Genomic DNA, 24,249 nt, shown 5'->3' on the forward strand with positions numbered 1-24,249 from the left:
AAGAATAAATGAGTTGACAGGGTAAATAACAACAAAAACACGTAGACGTATATCCCAATTGCATGTATTGCCACACCAGTAGGACACGAATGAATGATAATGTTATTTGTCGAACAGGGGGCATAACTCCACAGAGTTCTTCTAAATACATTTTGAACAAACAAACTTAACCAAAGTCATCTCAACGTAAATCTTCATGCCAAACTTTATTCCTTAAATCCTTGAAAGGGTATTAAGCAGAAACAGAATTTATAGTAACTGTGACAAACTGTAACTAATCAGACCGACATGGGTAACACTATACGTCCATTTATTTAGATTTGGAAAAGGCATAAAGCATACAGAAATCTTTGAGAGTTAATGGCACTTAAGTTTGCTAGGAAATATTTTTCCAATTCCGGGATTGACATGTGCATCAGCTAAGTGAAGCATTTGAACTTTTGAATCTTTTTAAAAGTATTTAATTTGTGTAGTAAAGCTATTTAACAAATGCCACTAGCACATATTCTTTTTTAAAAAATCTTAATGTTTGCACAAAATTAGTTTTTGACATAATATGGTGTTAAACAGATTTGATCTGCTCCCATACATTTTGTCCAGTATATCTTTGGGACTTCCTCAGACGGTAAGACTAGCTATTTGATTGAACTTTATAACAATTTCATAGTTCGAGCTGCATTAATGTTGTAGGTTTTCTTCTTTCATGAAAATATGATACCGTAACAAATTTATTAAATGCACGCTGTAAGAATGACCCAATATGTATATAATTTAATTTAGTATAACAAAGTTTCTCTTATTTAGACACAATACACCACATATACTGTGTGCATATATTGAAACTTGGTCCAGGTTATGTCTGATATGAAATGGGCCCTTTGGGAGTGTGGTCTATTTGCAGCCCCCATGGACCTTTTAAAAATAATTTCTGCATTAAAAACACACCAAGGGGACTGGGGTGACCCAAGTGGCTGTCTCCCATGAAGCTTGTAATTCGTCACTATAGTAAAATAGCCCTGACCGTTTTACACTGTAATGATAACTTGTCCTTAAGCATCTGTGGGGCATTACACAGTGAGCAATTTGTATGTCGCTTATGTTAGTGATCAGTATATTATGATTATGGGAAATTCCAATGGAATTCCATCTTAAATCAAAATTAGAAAGAAACTTATCAAAACCTTTCTTTTTGCACCCTTCTCTAATGTGACTTATATAGAAATTCATGAAGAAAATACAGATTATATAATGAATTTTTCTATCTATTTCTACCTATTTAGCACATGGAGAGAACAAGGTAATTTATTGAATGTATTTCATAGTAAACAACACAGCTAAACATGTAAAGTTGACGGGTGAAAAATCTGTACATTAAAATGTCAGCATACTGCTGACCTGGATATTTGCTTAATTTTCATGTTAGAATAAAACTATTGAAATGAGTAGATGTATCTATGCATTACCTAAATGCATTTTTCAAGTATTGCAATGGTAGACATAATTGATTTCCAATTCAGGTAAGAAGAAACACCTAACCGAAGTGCAACATTGACAACAACATTTTCTGATCGAAATAGATAACGCTTTCTGAATCATCATTTCTAAATATCTTAATCAAGAAAAGGTCAAAAATAGACTGGAGAAAACACTGGTATGATATTTTAGTAACATAAATGGGTACGTTAAACGCCTGCTGGGTAACTCATAATCTTCTGTGTAGGCATAAGCAGGACATGCAGGGCTCAAAATTAGCGGTAGTCCAATAGCCCGAGGCTAGTAAATTCTTGTCAGACAGCTAGTTTTCATCATTTGGATAATCTGATTTCTAGGAAAGTTTTAGTTGCCGCCAGTCAGCATTTTTTATGTTATCTTTCATAATTTTCGATTATGTGAACTATTCGACGATGTCCACGTGCTATCGACACTAATCACGTAAAGCACCAAGATTCAAAAGTTTGACAAAAGGGCTAAATAAATTAGGATTTTGCAAATCGTATTTAAAAACAAGGCAGCATATGTCAAGAATGGTTTTGGTATATTTGTAAGGTAAAGCTGCATTTCTAAGACGGTTAGTGCGATTTCTGCTGACCTATCATATCCCGTATCTCATTTATGATGGGTGTGAGGTAAGAGTACACTGCTATCGAAACGTTGGAATTCGTCAAAACCACAATATGTTAGCATACAGTAGCTACTTACTACTAAGATTTTGTTTTGCCACTTGTCTAAACTGGAGCAGTAAAGGTCAGGACTAACATGGACTGAAAGACAGTCAAACATAATCATGAACATGCCAAACCAAATTTGTACATGTAGAACAATCTTCATCACAATCATAATTATGAGTAACCATTCCGTCTTTAAGTGATTAATATCATCGAAATACATAGTTTGTTCAATGGTTTGTTTCCGTTATGAAGACTTTCACAATGACTATAGAGCTATCATGATACGACTTCTCGCCATGCTTTCACAGAAACACAGCAAGTCAGTTTGTGGAGTTACAAGTACATTTCCTGTGTGTGATTGGGTTCCGTGTCTATTTCACTTAAATGTTATTCACTTTGTCTCTCTTTTGAATGAAAAGGCTCTCAAAATGTTCAGAACTATCATTTTTACTGTTAATTTCTTCATAAATGGTGAACGTTTTCTAATGAACTTGTAACGAATATTGGGGACGACTAGTGAAGATTCAGTAGAACTAGTAAATGTTTGAATCTACTAGGCTTTTTTGCTGCATAGATATTTTTATCAACTGTTAGGCCCGATATGATTATGTAGTCTTGAACTACATTTACTATGAAGAAACCATTATTTGTTAAATAGACCTAACATGACAGTGACCTTTGACGTTTAGACCCACATAATCTCTTGGTGTTCGTAATATCCAAAGCTCAATACATCAACTATGGTTGGTCAAGAGCTTACCGCAGAACAAATGATATTGAGCACAACATATTCTACTTTAAATCACGATGCCCATGACATATGATCTTTTGACCCCTCCAAAAACCAATTAACATCTTTCTCAACTAAAGTGCAAACCCACCTCAAACGTTAAGGAATGTGTGTGGTCTTGAACTAAAGATATAATGTAACATGAACCTTTGAAGGAACTGATGTTCCACTGGGAAAGAGGAATTTCCATGATTCGAAAATAAAACAGTGCTTACCTCTTTAACTGCCAAATATTAAAAAATCTCTGATATTCTTTGGATTTTTCATCATATCAGATTTGGTAACATAATTATTTTATGTTCACATGTGACATGTAAACTCAATACAAAACTCTATCTTCGTCTTTGACCTTTAATATGATGAAGACTACTGAAACTATCTCAGACAATGTCAAATACTAAGTATCGATTAACATTTAGTTCTAAAAATAGGAAGTTACTGCCATCTTGAAAATGGTTTTATTGTTACAGTAAAATCCTCATGACAATATAATCATTTCGAGATGGTATTTTAGGTGAAAACTGTTATATCCTTTAATTGTTATAAATGAAAACGGTGTCCCATAAACATTCAGTTTGGAATCCACTGTGACCAGCTTGAAAATATTGTAGCTGCTTCTTCTCATGAATTAATGCTCATACTGACATATGGATGTTTGCTAAATGACGTCTTATGACCTTTGGTTGATTCCTAATTCAGATTGCCAATACAACTGAATACAACTGCGTCCATCTAGATGGTCGCAAACGAAGACGGTGTATTTCTTACATACCTTAATCATCGAATATGGCCAGTGTCCAGGTATAAAATCTTATTATAAAGACTCATCCTTAACAGATAGTAATATCGACATGGATTTTTCACTGAACAACTTAATTTAGTCATAAATCAAAATGGTAAGAATTTGACATCCAACATTGCAGCCATGACAGCCATCTTGAAAATATTGTTATTGCTACTTTTCTGAATGGATGATTATAATGTCATAGAGTTTTCATGACTAGACTTCTTATCATGTCCAGTTGTTTCCAAATAAAATAGGTCCCTTCAGTGGCCATCTTGAAAGTATTTTTTATCATAACTCCTCCTGAATAGATACTTAAATATGCAACGTGATCTCTCAGTACGGATTCTTATGATCTCAAGCTGTACTTAATGGAAAGTTAATGCCATCCAGACATCCAATATGGCAATCATGGTGCCCATCTTGATACTATTGTCACTGCTACTCCCCATGAATGGATTGTGTTGTATCCATGTAACTAAATCAACATGAGGTATACAATGTGATGTCCAGCTGGTCTGATATGAAAATATTGAAAAATCAATGTTCCATTATGGACAATATGACAGTCTTCTTAAACATCATGTTAGTGCTAGTCTGCATGAATGTATGGTCACACTGACAAATGGTTTCACTACAATATTTTGCATAATGTCCAGTTGCACATCAATGAATATGTTTCTGATCCGATCATCCAGTATCATGACTATCTGTAAAGTCTTGCTATTTTTACTCCAGATGGTCACCATCACCATGCGGCTGCAGCTAAAATATTTGTTATTCTACAGCTTGTCCGAAAATAAAACTTTGTCCTTAGACATGCGGTATGTTTGCCACTGTGACGAGCTTGAAAACCTTGTTATTGATACTTCTCCAGAATGGCCGTAGTGACATCGAGGGTTTACTAAAAGATTCCAAATCGAAATGGTGTCAATTTAACGTCAAATATGGCTAACGCGATATTCATTTTGAATACTAAACCTCCAGTTTGAACTCTGTTTAATTTCTAACCCTCTTGAAGTCTAATCGAAGGGGATTTTCACTAAAGCACTTCGCATAAGGTCTATCTAGTTACTCCCAAATGAAAATGGTGGCTTTTGGACATTTTCTTTGACATTAACTATGGCGGATGGCCAACGTGAAAATCATGTTTAATCTTGAACGGTTGGATGCATTGACATTGTATTTTCATTAAAAGACGTCATATCAGGAACCAAATAAAAACACAGTCAGTCTGACATAAAATATGGCAGGTATCTTCATAACTCTCTTATTGCTACTCCTCCCTCCTGAAGCGATGGTCATTTTTAGTTCAGATTTAAACTAAAAGACTTCTTACTGGCCTAGATGGTCCTGAATTAAAATTGCATTGGACATTGAATATGGTCCCCATGATAGCTGTCTTAAAAATCTTGTAATTACTACTCCTGAATGGATTGTCATAATTGAAAGGGGTTTTCACAATAAGACGTATGATCTTATGAAATCTTCTTGGGAATAAATGTGAATGATGACATCAGAGACAACAACCACACCTTCCCTCATCCGATTCTGACCTGCCAAAAACTTGATCATAAATATGTAACGTAGAATCTTAACGTTAATTATGATGGGCGGAAAACATACTACTTGCATCTCGTCATGCTACTTTTATCATGACATGCTGACGCTTGCTACTTGTATCTCGCCATGCTGACGCTTGCTACTAGTATTTCGCCATGCTGACGCTTGCTACTTGTATCTCGCCATGCTGACGCATGCTGCTAGTATCTCGCCATGCTGACGCTTGCTACTAGTATCTCGCCATGCTGACGCTTGATACTTTTATCTCGCCATGCTGACGCTTGCTACTTGTATCTCGCTATGTTGACGCTTGCTACTAGTATCTCGCTATGCTGACACATGCAGATGAAGAGCCTGAATGATGAATCTGGACCATAAAAAGGCACATATGTCAGACCCAGTTCTCCACGCGATCAGGTATAGTGCGACTGATGAATGCATGAGGTAAGTTTCATACTTGTATAACATTATCTGCAATGTTCGAATCGACTCTCATGCGATATCATCGTAAATACATGAATATTAATGTTTTCTAAAAGCTACATGTTTACTTTTACATTTCACCATGTGATCGGGTCACTCATTTAAGAAACAACACTTGAACACAGGAAATAAAGATGAGTTTATGAATCATTTTTAATTAATGATATCTCACATGTTGCCTCCAAAGTAAGTTGCCTCCGAAGTAAGTTTCTTCCGGTACGTATCGCGTGCAATTATCTCCACACTTTCCGTGAGGAATTTACAGTTTAGAATTTGAAAGACTCGTGTATTTTAGTCCTACCATGTAAGACGCAGACCAATCTTATTCCATTATGGAAGGCTATCGCCACCAACAATATCAAATTACAATAAAATGTGTACATTTCAAATAATACAGTGAAAGCTAGGTTAAGTCTGCATTCACTGTCTAATGGAGAAACATAAATAAAAAAAACAGTTCTGAGAGGTAGGGCATTTTTTGGGAAGCAAAGTGTTTTAATAAATCGGCTTTTTCTTGAAATATGATTCAGTATAATTAGGCAATGATTCTGCTCAAATTGGATCCTTAATGTACGAGGGGCTTTTAAACAAAGCTCAGTAAACTTGCAGAGTGAAGGTTCAAAAACACAATAGAATCAATCTTCTTTCGTATCTATTCATATTATCGTTTCGTTTTCGTTTTGGGTCAAAATCGTAGCACATGACAGTCTTAGCGGATGAGTTAAAGAATACTTTCGAGATCAAGTGACACTCACGATGCTAACTGGGCTAAAGGAGCTTAAATATGGAAGTTGAGATGCTATGCAATCAAGCTTAATCATAAATTCTATACTGACGTTAATTGATCAGGAAATCAATCAACGAATCAATAAATCGAACAATCAATGAAGCGATTCCACACTCAAAACATCAGACAATCTGTCAATAAACCAGGCATTCGGTTAATAAGGTCATTAGCTTCTAATTGATATAATGATCCTCCACTAAGATTGATAAATAATGAAAAGACACTCATCAAAATCTTTAATGGTAGCAGTTTCAAAACCAATAAAATTATGGATATATTTAAGTCAGACATAATAAAGGTATGCATTTGAATTCAATATCTTGTATTTTTCATTAACATTGAAATAATTGATAATCATTCTACGGTCCTCCCTGGTATCCCATGAACTTGCATCAGATCACCTCTGCATTATATGCCATCTTCACGAATCAGTCCCTAACCATCCACCTTTATCTGCTCCTAAGAGAAACCTCTGTATGATAAATAGAACCAAACTAGTGCATGACATCCAAGCAATCTTTACAACTTGCTTACCTCCTACAGCAGAACAACTCGATAACTGCCTGCGTTCATTGCTCGACAAACATGCCCCAGCTACCAAGTGCAGAGTATCAATTCAAAAGTGTTCCCATGGTATAGTAGTGTTAAGGACCGGCTTCGCACTGCTAAAAGAGACCGCCGTAAAGCTCAGAGGCTTTGGCTTTCCACCAGACTCACTATTCATAAGGAAATCTATGAAGCCGCTAAGACAAATGTTACAAATATAGTTCATGCAGCGAAATCAGTCCACTACACTACTAAGATAATAAAAAATTTCAGCTGCAAAGAGCTCTTTAAAGAAATCTACACCACTTCCAACTACCTTCTCTCCAGTCGACCTTCCAGACATGTTTGCAAATTTCTTCCGTGACAAAGTACAAACCATTAGAGTTAAGCTTGACACCACAATTTCAATTGACTCGTCGTCACCATACAGTTGGGATGCAGAATTTGAGCGGCAACCATTAGCAGCATTTGAACCTGTCTCTATGGATTTCGTACGTACAATCGTGACGAAGAGTGTACCAAAGTCATCTGAATATGATCAAATTCCAACATCACTGCTGCTTGAGTGCTTAGATCCAGTATTGCATTCACTAACTGATGTTATTAATACCTCACTCTCATCAGAGGAATTCCCATCATTTTTCAAAACTGCCATTGTAAAGCCTCTGCTGAAGAAACCAATACTAGACCACACCGATTTAAAGAACTACCGCCCAGTTTCTAATCTCCGATTCATATAAAAAATCTTAGAAAAGGTTGTTCTATCCCAGCTTGTATCTCATCTGAATTCAAACAATCTTTTAGCAATGTACAATCCGCAAATCGCAATTGCCACAGTACTGAAACTACTCTTCTAAAAGTAGTTAATGACCTTATCTCTGCTTTGGATAGCGGAAAGATTACAGTCCTCACCCTCCTTGATTTGTCTGCAGCATTTGACACAATAGACCGTGATATATTACTTCACCGTCTCCAGCATGTATTTGGCATTCATGATACAGCCTTACTGTGGTTCAAGTCCTACTTGGTCAACAGGACACAAAAGCCCCTTGTAAGAACTAACGACCCACCAGAAGCTACTGGCAAAGTTTCTCACATACTTGCATTAACCGAGTCCGACATTCGATCCAACTCGGAGAAAAGTTAAATGGGAGTTATCTGTAATGGCTATCAATTTATACCACAGGGTCACCTGGATTCTACAATGTGTCACTGTTTAAAATACAAAACTATGGAGTAGATAAATAAATGAGAGATGATGTCGAGAGTATTTTATTTCCATAGAAGGAAAAAGGCCTTTTATGACAGCAGTTAGAGCAGTTGATTTAAAAATCGTTGGGATAATGTGTAAATCGTAGAGTCCACATCAGTCTGCAATGGCACAGAATAATGTTTTGTGTACCCACCTTTTTCATTAATATACAGTGGCATCATAAAAGAAATGCAATCATTTCAAATATTTATATGTACTACAATGTGAATTTGATGCAAAGAAAGTTATTTTCCTGGACATGACAGCTTATTTCTAAAAGTGATAATCACATGATCTTTAAGAAGGATTTGCAAATGACGAAACATTTCTTATGTTAATAGCTTCAAAGGACGTATTTTGGTGTAGGATACATTTAACTGTAAGAAAGATTATATAAACAACAAGATTCTGCAATAATCGGCAGAAATTCGTATCCCTACAGCAAGACGAGTAAACACTCGTGCTTGATGTTGTGTGCTTTAAACGGTTCACCTGACACGTGACTCCCATGCAGCGCTTTAGTTACGTATGATGATCGATCAAACATACTGCTGTTTTGAATAATCAATGCTGTTTTTAGAATGTTTATAAGAATTCAAGAGTTTCAGTAATATTTAGTTATTATCATGTGATAAGAAATGGCCTTAAATCACCACTCCCAAAAATAATAATAATAACAGCAACAATTGAATCAATCATTTCATTAAAATATTTCACACCGCTGAATTGTAATTCCTACTTAAATAATATCTACTGAAACGCGTAAAAATAAATAAAAGGAACAATGGAAGACGAACGTACTCACAACACCAAACGTTTACTGCATTGCATCGCCACCAAACTGCTTTAAAACCTGACTTGTTTTCTAGCATGCGATTGTAGTAGTCCGACAGTGTTAGACATCGACCATGAAATTTATGTTTTGTTGCTCGAGGTCACATAATGGCGCTCTGAAGCGACTAAAAAGACTAACATCGGAGCGAGAAGTCAAATTTCAGGAATATCTTACACACTTGGCACCATATATCGAGTTTTTTTCTACAAATTAAAGTTATAATGTTTTAGCGATAAAACTGATAATTTGCTAAAGCTAGGTGGAAAAAAAATCAAAATCACCCCCACCAAAAAAATAACATCAATTGTTGTGTTTACATACGAAATTGTCATGTATTATTATAAAATAGTTGTTAGTTTAAGTATAGTTGTAATAGTCTGAGCAATGTTACTATTAGTAGTAGTAGGATATGTGGTGTAGTTGAGGTTGTTGTTGTTGTTTTATAGTGTTTAACGCCATTTTTCAGCACAAGATAGGATATACATGGCGGCCAGTATTATTGGTGGAGGAAGAACCCGGAAAAAACCCGGAAAGAACCACTGACCCACGAGAATGTAGTTGAGGTGATTGTCATTGTATTCCATTGCTGGGAAAAAGCAAACCTGCCTTTTATTCACATCATTTGACGCCTGTACACAGGTTCAAGTTATATAATTTATTTTTAAACAATTAACCGACACTGAGTAACTTATTATTATTATTATTATTATTATTATTATTATTATTATCATGTAGTGGTTACTGTATTCTGCTCACTTTTATTCATCCTATAAATTAAATAATCACTGACGTAAAACTATCACCGATTTTATTATGTTCACGTTAAGAAAAACGTAAATTTACCATTGATATTGAGTTTACATATGTCTATAAATCAAAAGACTGACCCTATAGTAGAACAGCTTGTACAAATTTAGTTTTAGAAGAGCTGTTCACGGTTAATAAGCAAATAAATAAAACAATTAAAAATAAAACAAAACCTAAATAATTTTTTAATTATATAGTTTATCATCTTGCAAAGATAAAATAGTTGGCTTATGATGTGAGAAGCCTGTGCTGAACAGGAACTTAAAAAAGACGTGTATTGCTATGATTGGTGACAAATGAACCTATACTTCGCCTGTCTTTACAGTCAGATGTTGGATATTGAATGACGCATAGCTCTAACGAAAAGGGATGTAAATGTTTTCTCTTCTCACTGACAATCTTTTTTATTAACAGAGAGATTTAAGTCGCAGACAAATAGATGAAGATATCCATCTATACTTGTCTCACTGGCAGAGAAAAAGGCTATTTCTATTTCTTTTGCGGTAACACGATAACGTTTCCCACCATCTGGCAACGAATTGGTTGGACCCGTGATAAAATCACTGCCTCGCTTTCGAATTAGGCATATCGACGCCTTTGAGTTAAATTGTGCTCATGAGCCGAGTACTGAGGTAAGAAATGCTTGCACATCTATTCCTATGATATTCCTTTTTCTAAATGCTTTCCCCTTGAATCAAAACGTTTAAGTTACATAGACAAACGGTCGCTGAATTTAACCCCATTATCTCGTTAGGAAACACCTGAAAGTGTAAGGCATTTGTCCGTTACATACATTTATACAGGACATTTCTCGGGGAGGGAAAATATGAATGTCGGTTGTGAACAGGTGATCGCTGAGTAATGAATGGCAAGCTTTTACGTGGAAATAACTCAAAAGAAGCATTTCACGTTATACCTTTCCTATGAATAAGGACCTTTTTATAACAAAATGCCAAATAAGATTTATCTATATTTTCTTTATCTCTTCTTTCAATCAACCAACTTACCTATCTACTTACGTATGTACTTTTATCTTTCTCAATTGACCATAGCCATGAAGTGCATATAACACTAGTCGGTCTGAATCCTCATCGACCATGAAGAAGTTGATAAAGTTAGAAATGTCGGGAACGTAAATAAACTTGATTTGTATAGATTTTATCTCTGACTACTTTGAATTTTAATCGGAGGAAACGAACGTCGCCTCCGTCATTTCATTCAGCCCTGTCAGCCCATTATCACAATAGTCTTTGAATTGAGAAAAGCAGGAAACTACTGGTCGACTTCGGTTCAAAACTATATGAAAAGCACTATACAAAGTTTATAGCTGAGGCTTTGTGTGGTATTTTGTGATATATAACGAATTTTGGATAATGGAGTGTCACATAGTTTTTTGAAAAGGATAATGATTAGCAAGACAAAATTCGAATTTCGTGAAATATATTTTCCTGAACGACGTCCTATCATCTAAAAGTCTCCGAAAGGAACTGAACTCCGGAATTGGTGTAACATTCTTTCCTCAACAATCGGACATGAATAAATCCATGTAACGACATTATAAGAATGCACGTTCCTAACAACTTTCTAGCACAGACACACACACACACGTTTTCCTTTAACGAACATTACTCTCCCTTTTCATGCCTCAGCCTCCTAACAAAGAAGCCGTCTCTAACAACTAAGTTGGAAGAACAAGTGAAAGGAGCTTTCCGCCCAACGTGCAACTGTTTGTTGTTATGGTCCCTCTTAATTCGCAGCATCGAACCCTATTATTATGGGTGCAATTGACAGTTTTGATGCACATATTTAATGTTGCATACACCCGCCTACCATAAAAAGTAGTATAAAAATATAGGTCAAAAGGTCCATATTTTGGATAGGTATAATAAACCAAAACATAAGAATACCATTAACTTGACCTGAAAGGTCAGTGGAAACTTATATTATAAAATGTGATGCTCACAGTACAAACACAAGCCAATTCCCTAGGTGATAATTTTGAAACATAGTGTGTACTTAATAGCTTGATGCAATTCAAAATAGTTGTCATCCAGACAGGTTTTTAGATATTGTATCTACCTTGAACCAACGTGTCTACCTCTATACGTGGCTAGCTCTGCTTTCTAACCGACTATAAGTAGTGCAGTGGTTACATGGTGTGAAGTGACGACATGAGGTGTACATGCCTCACATCAATTTCAAGAAAAACACAAGCCGGAAAGACTAAATTCATAAATAGATTCATATCTTTAATTATTACACACTAATAGCGCAAAAAGTCACACCATAGCCTTAAGTTAGGAAATTTGCCAGGTTCCAATTTACGAAACTGTCCCCCTGCCACCTTAAACAGTTTGTGCAATATTCTTTCTGTCAAAGTTTTGTACATATCACATATTTGGACAGTATCTAGCAAAACTGTATGAAGGAAATTATATTTTCTGAAAATAATAAGTAATTACTCTTTTAGAAACGCATAGCATTTTGTACAATAGGTGCTAATATTGCCTTCTTGAAAAGAATTAAAATTGTGTGCAATGAAAGGTGTTTTCTTTCTTTTCTTTCTTTTCTTTCCAAATTTCTTGTCAATGTTGACTGGATGTTAAGAATGGATTTTACAGTTGTAACAGGTGACTATGAGACACGTTCTTAGATATAAATCATAGAACTTCTCTAATTTGGAAGAAAATATTTTTTTTTTAAAAGTCAACAAAGTAAGAAAAATGTCACCAGATATTTACATTTCTAATTTTCTTTAAAAGTAATTTTAGCTGGACACACACACAAATCCTAACCTGGTTTTGTTGTTCTAGTGATGCTGATATAAAATGGGGTTGGTGGTGGTTTACCCATTGCCTATCTAACTTAGTAATTAGACAAAAAAGACAAAGGAGGGAAATATAATGAGACTAATGCATGACATTTACTTGCATATGGATAAAGAACAAGAAAATAATAACAGATACGGTTCACTGCACCAAAAAATAGCAGTTGTTCTTAAGGGGGCAGGGGACGCATTTTATGCACAAATGTGATGTTGCATACACCTACCTAATATAAAAATTCATATTAAATAAAGTTCATGAGAAATAGAATGTAAGGTCCATATATTGGATAGGCATAATCAAGCAAAACAGAAGAAGATCATTCACTTGACCTGAAACGTCCCTGGAAATTCATAGAACAAAATGTTGATGAACCCAACACTCAAATGTATGCGTGCATTTTTCATGTCCAAAGGCCATTTTGGAGAAGATGTGATGCTCACAGTGCAAACACAAGCCAATTCCCTAGGTGATAATTTTGAAAAACATTGTGTACTTAATAGCTTGATGCAATTCAAAATAGTTGTCATCCAGGCAGTTTTTGAGCTCTATTACCTACCTTGAACCAACGTGTCTATCGCTATACGTGGCTAGCTCTGCTTCCTAACCGACTATTGGTATTTCACTGGTTATTTACAGTACAGTGACTACATGAGGTGTCATGGCTGACATCAATTTCAAGAACAACACGAAACCAAATTCACAAATATATCCATATATTTAACTATTACACAATAATAGCTCAATAAATCACACCACAGCCTAAAGTTAGGAAATTTGCCTGGGGCGAATTTACGAAACTGTCCCCTGCCACCTTTCTAACTGGACAACATCTGACAACTCTCTTACAGATTATGTGGGTACCGGAGCACCAGTTTCAATTAACTTACGAGCTCTCTTTAGGATACCCATATTCACTTGAATTCGAGGTCGCAACAAAACCACGTTGAGAATATTTGATTACTGTCCCTGCCTAAAGTGTGGAAAAAAATGGAAGGAATTAACACGTCATATTTATCACGTATTCGCGAACGCTGAGAGAGACCATTTTACTGGTGCTAAGATACAGTACATGAGAGATCTGACAATTAAATCTTTACCGTAAAGAAACATGAACAAGCTAGTTGTTGGCAACGAGAATAATTATCTGAATAGGATGGTGCTCAGAATATTGATGAAGAAGTTCTGAAACTTTGAGTTACTTTGGCACTAATCCTCATTTCACAATGCAGAAATCTGCTTTGAATCGTGAATTATAACCCAAACATTTCTTGTATGAATAGACAATGGATATACAAAACTTCTTTATCTTCTAAATGTTCGAAATATCTCTAAACTAGAATATTTCAGGTACCATTGTTATGTGGTAGATTCTTTGTGGATATTTCAAGATTTGGACCAATTTGGAAGATGACCTAAGAAGGTGTCATAATTAAACGAATAACCAATACATTTAGAGCTAAAGATGATATGAAAAGTATCCATTTCTTTGACATATTAATCTATAATGGTAAAAGGAAAGAAAATGGATACATGTGAATTTTTCAAGGAAACCTACACACAAATTGGTACGTAAAATTTGGTTTTCTTCCAAGGCATACGTTTAAATATTTATGAAAGAAAATGTATGTTCATCCATGTCAAACGTTTAGGGGCATAGTTAAATCCAATTCACAGCTGTTCGGTCTATTAAATTAACAACAGTGAACAATACTTTTTCACATCATTGTCTTGCAAACTGTAGTAAAGATCAGTTGAGAGTGATTTACATGATACAAAATCTGCAGATTTAACAGGTATAGGAAACCAAAGAGAAAATGATATTGGCTACTTTCGTAAAACCTTAAATTAATTTTGAAATTGCACAGACGTTGAAACAGCGCATACGTTCGGTGACACTTAATATTTTCTTTTTAATACCTGTTACCTTAGACCTTACTACTTACGTGTGCCCTCGCCTCTATTGAATTATCAAGGTAATTATTGATAAACTGTATATGCTTATACATCCCGGCTTTCACTCCCGAGTTACTCAATGTTGACTTTAATAGAACAAAGTCTGATATCTAGGTCTGGACAGTAATATTAAGAATAGTCAGCTTTTTATCAATTTGTTATAGTAACTCTACTTTGAAAAGATGGAAAATAACTGAATTTGTTTGTTTTTTTTTTTTTTGTCTTTATGCATTGTCACGTTAAGTATCTAGGCGGGTAGGTAATCCATCAGATTGTGAGCACATTATAATGCAAATTAAAGTCTAGTAATTCAAAATCTAACAAGCAATATTCATAATCTCAGTATCGAAATCCAAATCTCAGATATGACAGCCTGTGCCATTGAAATTTATCATGGACGTTTTTCTAAACGACGTTTGGATTATCCTGAGATTGGTGTAATTCTAAATTTCTTCTAATTTAAGTTAGCCTGGCAACTGGTGTATGTGTGGCCTTTTATTTGAAGTCTTTCGATAAGTGTAGACCGGTATTTTATGATTTGTATGTACATGCATTACAATGGTGAGTAATAGGATTCTAGTCTCAAAAGGCTCATTCCTGTATAGCTTTAGGACATGCAATGATGAAATATTGAGTTCGGACTAACTAGCAACATGGATTATTTTAGGACAATGTGTATTTCCCGTTAACTACGGAATAGTATGCCTGTTTAAGGCTATTATACGTGTTCATGCACACACAGTCTAACGTTGTAAGAGGTTACACTATGTGATGTGAAATAGTAAACTTACCATTGCCTTCTCCCTTGTGACTTGTTGTGCGACCGTGTTGCCCGGTGGGACTTGGTACCCGATCGGACACGGCTCGGGAAACAGTCTCTTGAGGTGAAGGCAATACTAAAGTAAGGGACTTTATGCTCTATAATAAACTCTATGTTTCCCATAGACAATAGGCACCGATTTGCGACAAGTTTAGACCAATAGTTATCCTGAATTCATAAAGCTGTATGAGCACACTTAAGTACTGTATTGTATGGCTGGAATAATCTTTGAAGATAAATTGAATGGAGACCAGGAACAAACATTTGATTTGGCGGTTAAAGGAGAAAGGAAAAAGTATTGTGGACAACCAGAATTGTAAATTTTTCCGCAAAATAAGTAGAGTCAGCATGCCGTAAAACATGACCAAAGTTTGTGATTTTGCTGCATTTCAGACAAGAAAAGCACCTATTTATTTTGGGGTCTAGAGCTGGAAAGCATTAACAAGAGCCTTAAGATTATAAGGAATATGAAGCATATGAGTTTCACTTAAAAGGAAACCAGACACTATGTTGACTTTTCATTACAAAAACACTCATCACACGTCAAAAGGCACGAATCCAGTGAAGCTAGCATAGATAAAAGAACAACAACACCAACAATACCATCCGAAAAGTAGATTTGAATCTATAGGTTGTCTGATACTTGATACATTTGGAAAACAAATCAATATTTGCATATATCTTCCTAATTTTACTGAGGACAGAAGGTAACTAACAGGAGACCAGGACAAGTTCACTACCAGTATTAATTCTGAACTAGCAACACAGACACTAATGGTGGATAAATATGTTATGGAACACAAGTAGTTCAATTCCGTATATCCCAGTGAAGGAACCGTCTAAGGTAACCTGGCATGCCAGTGTCCATTTGGTGACAAAGGTGACCAATTCACTTAGGCCACAAAGACCGGGCAGGATCTGATGTAGATTATACAACTGATTGCTCATGCTTGCCCAAACATCTGCCTCCTCTATTACTTTCTGTTAAGACTTACAGAGATAGTTAGGTAGAGTAGGCCCATCTGGTGACATGAAGTATACAAGTTTACCACACATTCCCCCCCCCCGCTTCTAATGCATATTAGGTAGGGTTATTTATGCAGACACAAGCCACTTCAGTTACAAGATCCATAGTCGTCTCCCTGGATCAAATCAACCCAGTGGATTTACACCTTTCAGCATCCGAGGCCCTTGAGCTGCGACAAATTATTAATTAATATAAGTAATAGCAGAGCATCAGGAATCAAACCAATGATTGTTCACGCTGCTAACGATTCTGACATAACGTTCTGGTAGGAATTATTGAGATATATCAATATTTAATATCAAATGCGTTCAACTGTATCCTATTACAGTCAACTACAACATGTATTACTTAAGAGTTTGCTTTTTGAAGGCGTAAAATGAATTTGAGACTGTATACCCATGTATATAACGCGCAACAAAACGAATTAGAGGATGGGAAATTATCCCTTAAAATTAATCTGCTGCGTAACGGTATGCAGGTCCAGGCTGCAAACTACTCATCAAATTGTGTGAAAGGCGGTAGAAATATTTAATAGAAAGAAACAGCAGACAAGGTTTCACAGAAACATTGAAAGTGTTTATACTTTTATGGTTGGGTGAGTGGGTTAGGGCTTCTGGATGGTTTGAATTAATTAAGCATGGGCACTGTTAAGGACACACGGTACAAAATGTATGGAAAAGTGTAAACTGTTCTAGAAAACGGTGGACAAAAAAGTTAGTATATATTGGCTTGGCTGGCCAGGATTGGTTAATAATGTAAGTTATTTTTTTATGAAAGAAATCTTTTAAGAGCTTATCCTAGTTGTAACTGAAATAATAATGACACTGTTTGATAGATGGAATTTAAGCCCCTTAAATCTTGTGTGTGGACCACTCATTACTGAAATTAGCACCTAAACCTTGGGTGCGGAATTGAAACACATGACTCAAACACATGTAGGTCGAGAAAAGGCTATGGCTCATATCCTTTTCTCAACACAGAAGCTTACATCCGAGTGATCATGAGCACTCAGAAATTTAAATTAATTGAATTTTTAAGATCATTTTGTTTGCATAGGTTTGCTATGGGAACTGAATTAGTACCGCGAGGTCTTAAATTCTTGCACAGATTTCTTACGTGACAAGGCTACTACCTCAGAGGTCTACCTTATACATTATATTACAAACTGGTTTTTCTCCCTTATAAAAGAAACTCGGCCAATACCAATGTTTTTCGTATTGGCCAACCTATGATCCCCAAAGCACACACAACTATCCTGTATATGCTGCCTTAACCCCAGTTATTATTAGATGAAAATGGTTAGTAAACATCCATATTTTACAAATAGAACACCAAAATGCAACCAAACACAAATATTTATGACATTTGTAACCAGACTCAGTTGAATTGGAAAGATTTTAGTCACCACTTGAATGAAGGAAAACCAGAACTCCTTCCACAGGGTATTGATATAGATTTTTAATATCCTAGATTAAGAGAGCTGAATGGAAAAGGTATAATCCATTGTAAAATCTGAAAAATGTTGCAGAAATAAACTGATAAAGAAAGCAGCATATTTGTAAATATGTAATGTAATAGCAATTATACATACTTAAGATAAGAAATGTGCTTAATTTTGTAAGCATCAGTGTCATACGTAGTCTAATAACTGTTGTAGTAATAATCTTAGTAATACATTGGTTTCTCGTTGTCAACGTGTGCTGTTTGAAGTAATAATGATGTTACCATTAGTGTTGGTGTTAATTGTAATCTTACTGGAATTGTGAAATGAGGACAAGCGATGAGTTGCCCATGAACATAAATAACCTGCAAAAAATCTTCAGAAATTCATACTCCCTACAGCATTACGAGCATACACTCATGTTGTATGTTTAGTGTTCTAAATTGGTCAACAAAAAGTCACGTGACTTTTATGCAGCGCTAGAGTCTTAAACGTTGGTCAATCAAACTGCCGCTTTTATGAATACTTCTTGCTAATTTTAGAATGTTGGTAAGAATTCAATCACAGCGTTTCGCTAAAATTGACATCTTGACTACATTTGTACATTTAAATCTCGGACGATCTGGGTATGTGAGAACGCCAGCAATTTAGATCGGATGGGTTGGAAGTTCATCCCGGGATCTTCTTCCATCAGTTATACAGGCCATATGTACTTTCTATCATATGCTAAAAATGGAGTTAAATCCACAACAGCAATAACTGAATCTATAATATTAGTAAAATGTTTTATACCGTTTATTATTTGCTGCTTAGATAATATCTGCTGAAAGGCGTAATAACAAATAAGCAAGAAAAAAATTGAAAAAATGTGATCTCGAACCCTGAAAGTATATTCCTTTTGATTCCCACCAAACCGCATCAAAATCTGTTTTATGGTACAATTTTCTGAATTTATTTCAGTTATGCCAGAGAGTGACCTCCCTTTATGTGGGGCAGTCGACGATACGTAAATACATGCGTACTGTTTGACCTGTATGAAACCCAGATGTGCAATCAGATTTAAATCTGTCAGTGGCTATGTGCATACTAAAGAATAAATAATAAATCCTTTATTATATTATATTGCATCAATCTTCGAATGTGCCCCACCTATTGAATTTGTGCATACATAAAAAATGATTTGTAATTTTATTTTATATCTCATTTATTCCCTAATGCTATGTCCAACGAAGACAAAACATGACGTTCTTTCTGCAGTTTATATTAGAAAGTATTAATCAAAGAAAATGATTTAATTTATGAAACCCTTTGTTTTAGTGCCACAAATATCTCTAAGTCGAGGTGGGGATCAAGATTAACATCTAACAATGTCATTAAACATATGCTTGGTTGAATTGGTCAGATTTTAAAGTATTTGTCTCTGTTTCATCTTTGAGAGAGAGAGAGAGAGAGAGAGAGAGAGAGAGAGAGAGAGAGAGAGAAGCGAGAGAGCGTTATTGCTCATAGATTAAATAACAAAATAGTTGAAACTACCCTTTGAGACCTGTTTTATTTAATAAGTTTTGAAGATACAATAATGTAAAAATATGAGATTCAAATAATAGTCAGACAAAGCGTGCTAACATCTACGTTTCCCTGTCTGTGCACATAGTCAACCGCATCCATCCTGATGATAACTCATCAGTGCCATTTTCTTCGTCGTTTTAACTATTTTCTTTTTCACCGTTTTCGACACAGAAACTTTCATCCTCAGCCCTTCTTTTTATTTCTTCTGTCGCGTTTCCTTCTTATCGTCACAATTCTCATTCCTCCTATTTAGATATTTGTATCGTCGTTCTCGTTGAAGCATTTGTCTCCATTTTTTTAATACTACTAGCACTACTAATCGGACCGACACATTATGTATGGACACTTCTAATAAGCATTATATATATATATATATATATATATATATATATATATATATATATATATATATATATATATATATACACACACACACGTATATGTTTAGTGAGAGAGAGAGAGAGAGAGAGAGAGAGAGAGAGAGAGAATTTTGGTAACTATATTTGTCATCCGGACCAGTACAGGGACTTATTAATATGACTCGTGTGCGTTTGAACTGATATCTTTATTTCGCATCATGTATCTATTATGAAATAAATATCTGCATGTCAGTTAACAAAGTTTCATCAAAATATCCTAAACGGATATAAAATACCTGTAAACAAGCCACAAACATTTGCACTGTTATTCAACGTTTCTTGTGAATCCTCCAGGATACTGTTTGAACCGAATCATGTGATATTTACTATAATTTCCAGTAAGATTTTAAAAACTAAACATGTATTGTGTTGCCATAAGAAAATATGTCATGTTCAAGTGTAAATGCTGTAAACCAGCCAATGTGATAGAATCTTCTATATCAGATACTGGACATGGCTGTCAGTGGAAATATACCGAATCAAATGATTTAGTGGATTTTAAGATACTTTACTACTCCAATCTCTGACCAATGCTTCATACTTATGCAAATCTTTCCTCTCCCATATTACATAATAACAACTGCAAACCTTTTGTATTTACGTGAGAGGTTGCCACGTATTATTATAAGATAGTTGTTATTGATAGTAGTAGTTGTAATAGTCTAGGCATTACTAGTACCAGTTGTTGAGGAAGGCTTCATTGTATTTCATATAGGGTATTCATTACTTATATTTTTGCGTCACAGACTGACTCCGAATCAACCATACATTAGTGTCTACTTTACCAGATGTTGCTCATGTGATATATTTCTGTTGATCGGGCAGTATAAGAATCCATCAATTTGATTGATATATTTTCATTGTCATCAGTATCAAAAGCTCAGTAACGAAGTACAGCTGGCCAGATGTCACATGGTCACACCATATAAAACCCAACTATCCAAGCAGTTTACCTCAATGATACCACGACGCTGAACTATTGATAGCAGAACGGAAACCAAGGTAGGTTAACGGTGGGTATCATAGTAAGAGTATTTCTTCACTTTCTTCACGAACATTTGTTAATACGTATCACTGAGTCTAAGCAATGTTAGTCACAGTAGTTGCATCATTTGTGGTGTAGCTTATGTGGTTGTCATTATATTCTGTGGAGGGTGTTATTTATTATACATTAGCGTTACATGTTTTGTGACCGTACATGCATTGCTGTTTGCCTTCTTTACCAGATGTTGCTCGTGTCCTGACTGTGATCGGGCAGTGTACTGATACAGTCAGTTTTATTGTTATATTCTGATTATCGTCGGTATCAAAAGTTCAGTAACGAGGCAAACTTGGCAAGATTGTCACCATGTATCAAACCCTACTGCCGGAACAGTTTACCTCACTGAAACCACAACGCTGAGCTATTCATAGTTGAAAAGAAATCAAACTATATCTACTAAGGGCAGGAAATGTAGACTTTTTCTTTCACTTTATGCATGTACATATTTCTAATATTTATTGGTATCTTCAACTATGAAACTGCAATTTCACTGTTTTAACGCATGTTTCAGACCATCATGTCTAAAGGTATATTGCTTGATAACAAATATCCGATAAGAAATGTCAACTCTAATTTCCGACGAAAAGAATCATTAATTTCAGGAAATCCAAGTAAATTCAGGTGAAAGGCAAAATAACTGGCAAATCATCCACCCTCCTATCTATCTCAAAGACATGAAATCAGAAATATAAAATTTTCAAAAAGACAATGAATCTACTGTATGATTTAAAGCTGCAAAATGTTGTACACCCGACTGGCAGAGGAGATAACATGTAACTCAGCTATTGTGATTTTCATTACGCTCGTGTAAAGTGCAAGTTAACAAACTAGCGACTGAGTTGGAAGGAATTTGCAACGGAACACGGCCCATCTAAACTTTACTGGAGAGTAGACAAAAGCAATCAAAGAACACTGCTCGTCAATGTAGTTTAACATTGCTCACGAGTAGATTAAAAGCGTGAACCCGTGAGAGCTGCGTTATACAAAGGTATTGTAAAGGGCTCCGTAGACATTTGTAAAACCCCAAGGATACTTACCACATTTTGGTAATATCACTAATTGGTTTACACATTAGTCAGCTCTCCTGAGAAAACGAAGATTACAAAATACACAACTTTCACGCTTTTATCTTTGGGATCAGCCACATCAGATGGTAAATTCGAGCTTTTGCTTCTACGTGAAAGTTTGCAAGTCATCCGACTGTGACAATAACTCGATGAATATTTGAAACGGGCACCCATTTCCGGCTTATGTTCAAACACATTCTGATACACTTAAACAAAAATGTAAATATTTTAGAATGATCTATTAAACTAATGAACTTTGCGGTATTTATCCGATAGAAATAAATAAGTCAAGTATAATGAAATGAACAAGAATCAATTGAAGTCGGAATGTTCCTACAGACTTTCCCAGCCTCTCGCTCGGCGTACATCCTTCGGAGTTATAGGAGAGTATGGTTGAACGGAACTAGGTTTTAGAAAGTATTTAATATTCTGAAAATGATATAAACCAAATCGTTAATTTTATTTCCAGACAGAAACAACATAGAAATGAAGAAACAGTTTGCTCTTGTTCTCCTTGTGGCAGTGCTTGGTTTAATTTCGGCACAAATACGTGGTAAGTTCTGCAGTACGTTCTTACTTTCTGCTTGTTAGACTCTTTGTATATAAATATGTCGCACTATTTAAAAGCCGAAGTTATTTTTAGTGACATTCATCTGTCATATTGATTCATGGGATCAGATGAACTGACCTTCATGGATTTTTTTAGACCACTCGGGCACTCGGGGCCCCCTCCTTTGTAGATTTACCGACTGAAATAGCATATCATGTGCAACGTGACCGTCGACAAAGGTCCCCTTCATGCAAATCATTTTGTTGTTCGAGTATTCCCATCTATTTGTTTAATAAGGGTGACCAGCGAATTTACAGTAATTAATCATGAATGTCCTAAATTTCCTATATTAGTTAATGTGGTAGTGGTATTGCCAGACTGGAGAAACTGCAAAGTTTCAAACTATAAAATTCTCTTATCATATACCTACATCGAAAGCAGAGACTGTTGGGTAAAAGCAAATCTGCCCTATATTCATATCCTTTGACTCCTGTACACAGGTTCAACTTAATGTTATTCCTTTTGAATAAATACCATGCACTGAATATCCTTATTATTATTATTATTATTATTATTATTATTATGTGAACTCCGAACTTTATATTCCGTACAAGAGTTACAGAACCTTCGTCGAACAACTTGCATACATTTGGTTTTGGAAGAGCTGTTCACAGTTATATAAAAATCTAAAATAAGAAATGACCTTTAAAAGTAAAACAATTTTCTTTTCAGTTTGGGTAATTTCTCAACTTGCAAAGATAAAATAGCCGGCTTATGTGAAAAGCCTGTGATGAACAGAAAATTAAAAGAAGGCTTGTATTGCTATGACTGGTGACAAATGAACTTATACATCGCCTTCCTTTACTGTTAGATGATGATTATTGATTGACGCATGGTCTTAGTGGAAAAACATGCACGTGTTATCTCATCCGATGACGATATCTTTTCTTTAGAGAGATCTTTGAGTCACAGAAACATAAATGAAAATATTGAACTATACTTGTCTCACTGGCAGAAAAACCCACTACATTTTGTCCCACTTTATAGCAAACGAATTGCTTCGATCTGTTACTCTGATAAAGACACTGCCTAGCTGTCCAATTAGAGGGTATCTTTGAGATAAATTGTCGTCGTGACCAGAATATTGAGATCAGAAATGCTTGCACATGGATTCCTGTGATATTCCTTTATCTAACAATGCTTTCTCCATGAAGCAAAACTTTTATTTGGAGAAACAAACTGTCGCTGTATTTACAAGCTACTGTCTAATTAATAAACATCGGAAAGTAGATGACATGCGTCCTTACATACATTTATAGAGGACTTTTCCCGTGGAGGAGATTTTAATGCCATTGTGATCAGGTTGCCGATGAGTAATATTTACCTTTTTCAGGCCAGGTTAGGCTTACATTATATATAATACTAGTCCGTGTATGTATGAATGACAGTATATGTTTATAGAACTACATATATAAAACCAAACGGGTTAGAGTCATAATCCATTTGTACGTCGAATCTAAC

General features: G+C 35.4%; 1 protein-coding gene across 1 annotated transcript in view; it reads left to right on the forward strand.

Annotated features, from left to right (window-relative positions):
* LOC149778520 (uncharacterized) overlaps positions 1-24,249 on the forward strand; it is a 98,518-nt gene that overhangs the window by 21,838 nt on the left and 52,431 nt on the right. Inside the window, exon 5 of the mRNA XM_089938351.1 lies at positions 22,648-22,731. Coding sequence (XP_089794477.1) covers positions 22,648-22,731 — 84 coding nt within the window. The remainder of the gene's footprint in view (positions 1-22,647; positions 22,732-24,249) is intronic.

The sequence above is a fragment of the Sinohyriopsis cumingii genome, chromosome 17 (genome assembly GCF_028554795.1).
Source record: "Sinohyriopsis cumingii isolate HCF-2022 chromosome 17, ASM2855479v2, whole genome shotgun sequence".
NCBI lineage: Eukaryota > Metazoa > Mollusca > Bivalvia > Unionida > Unionidae > Sinohyriopsis > Sinohyriopsis cumingii.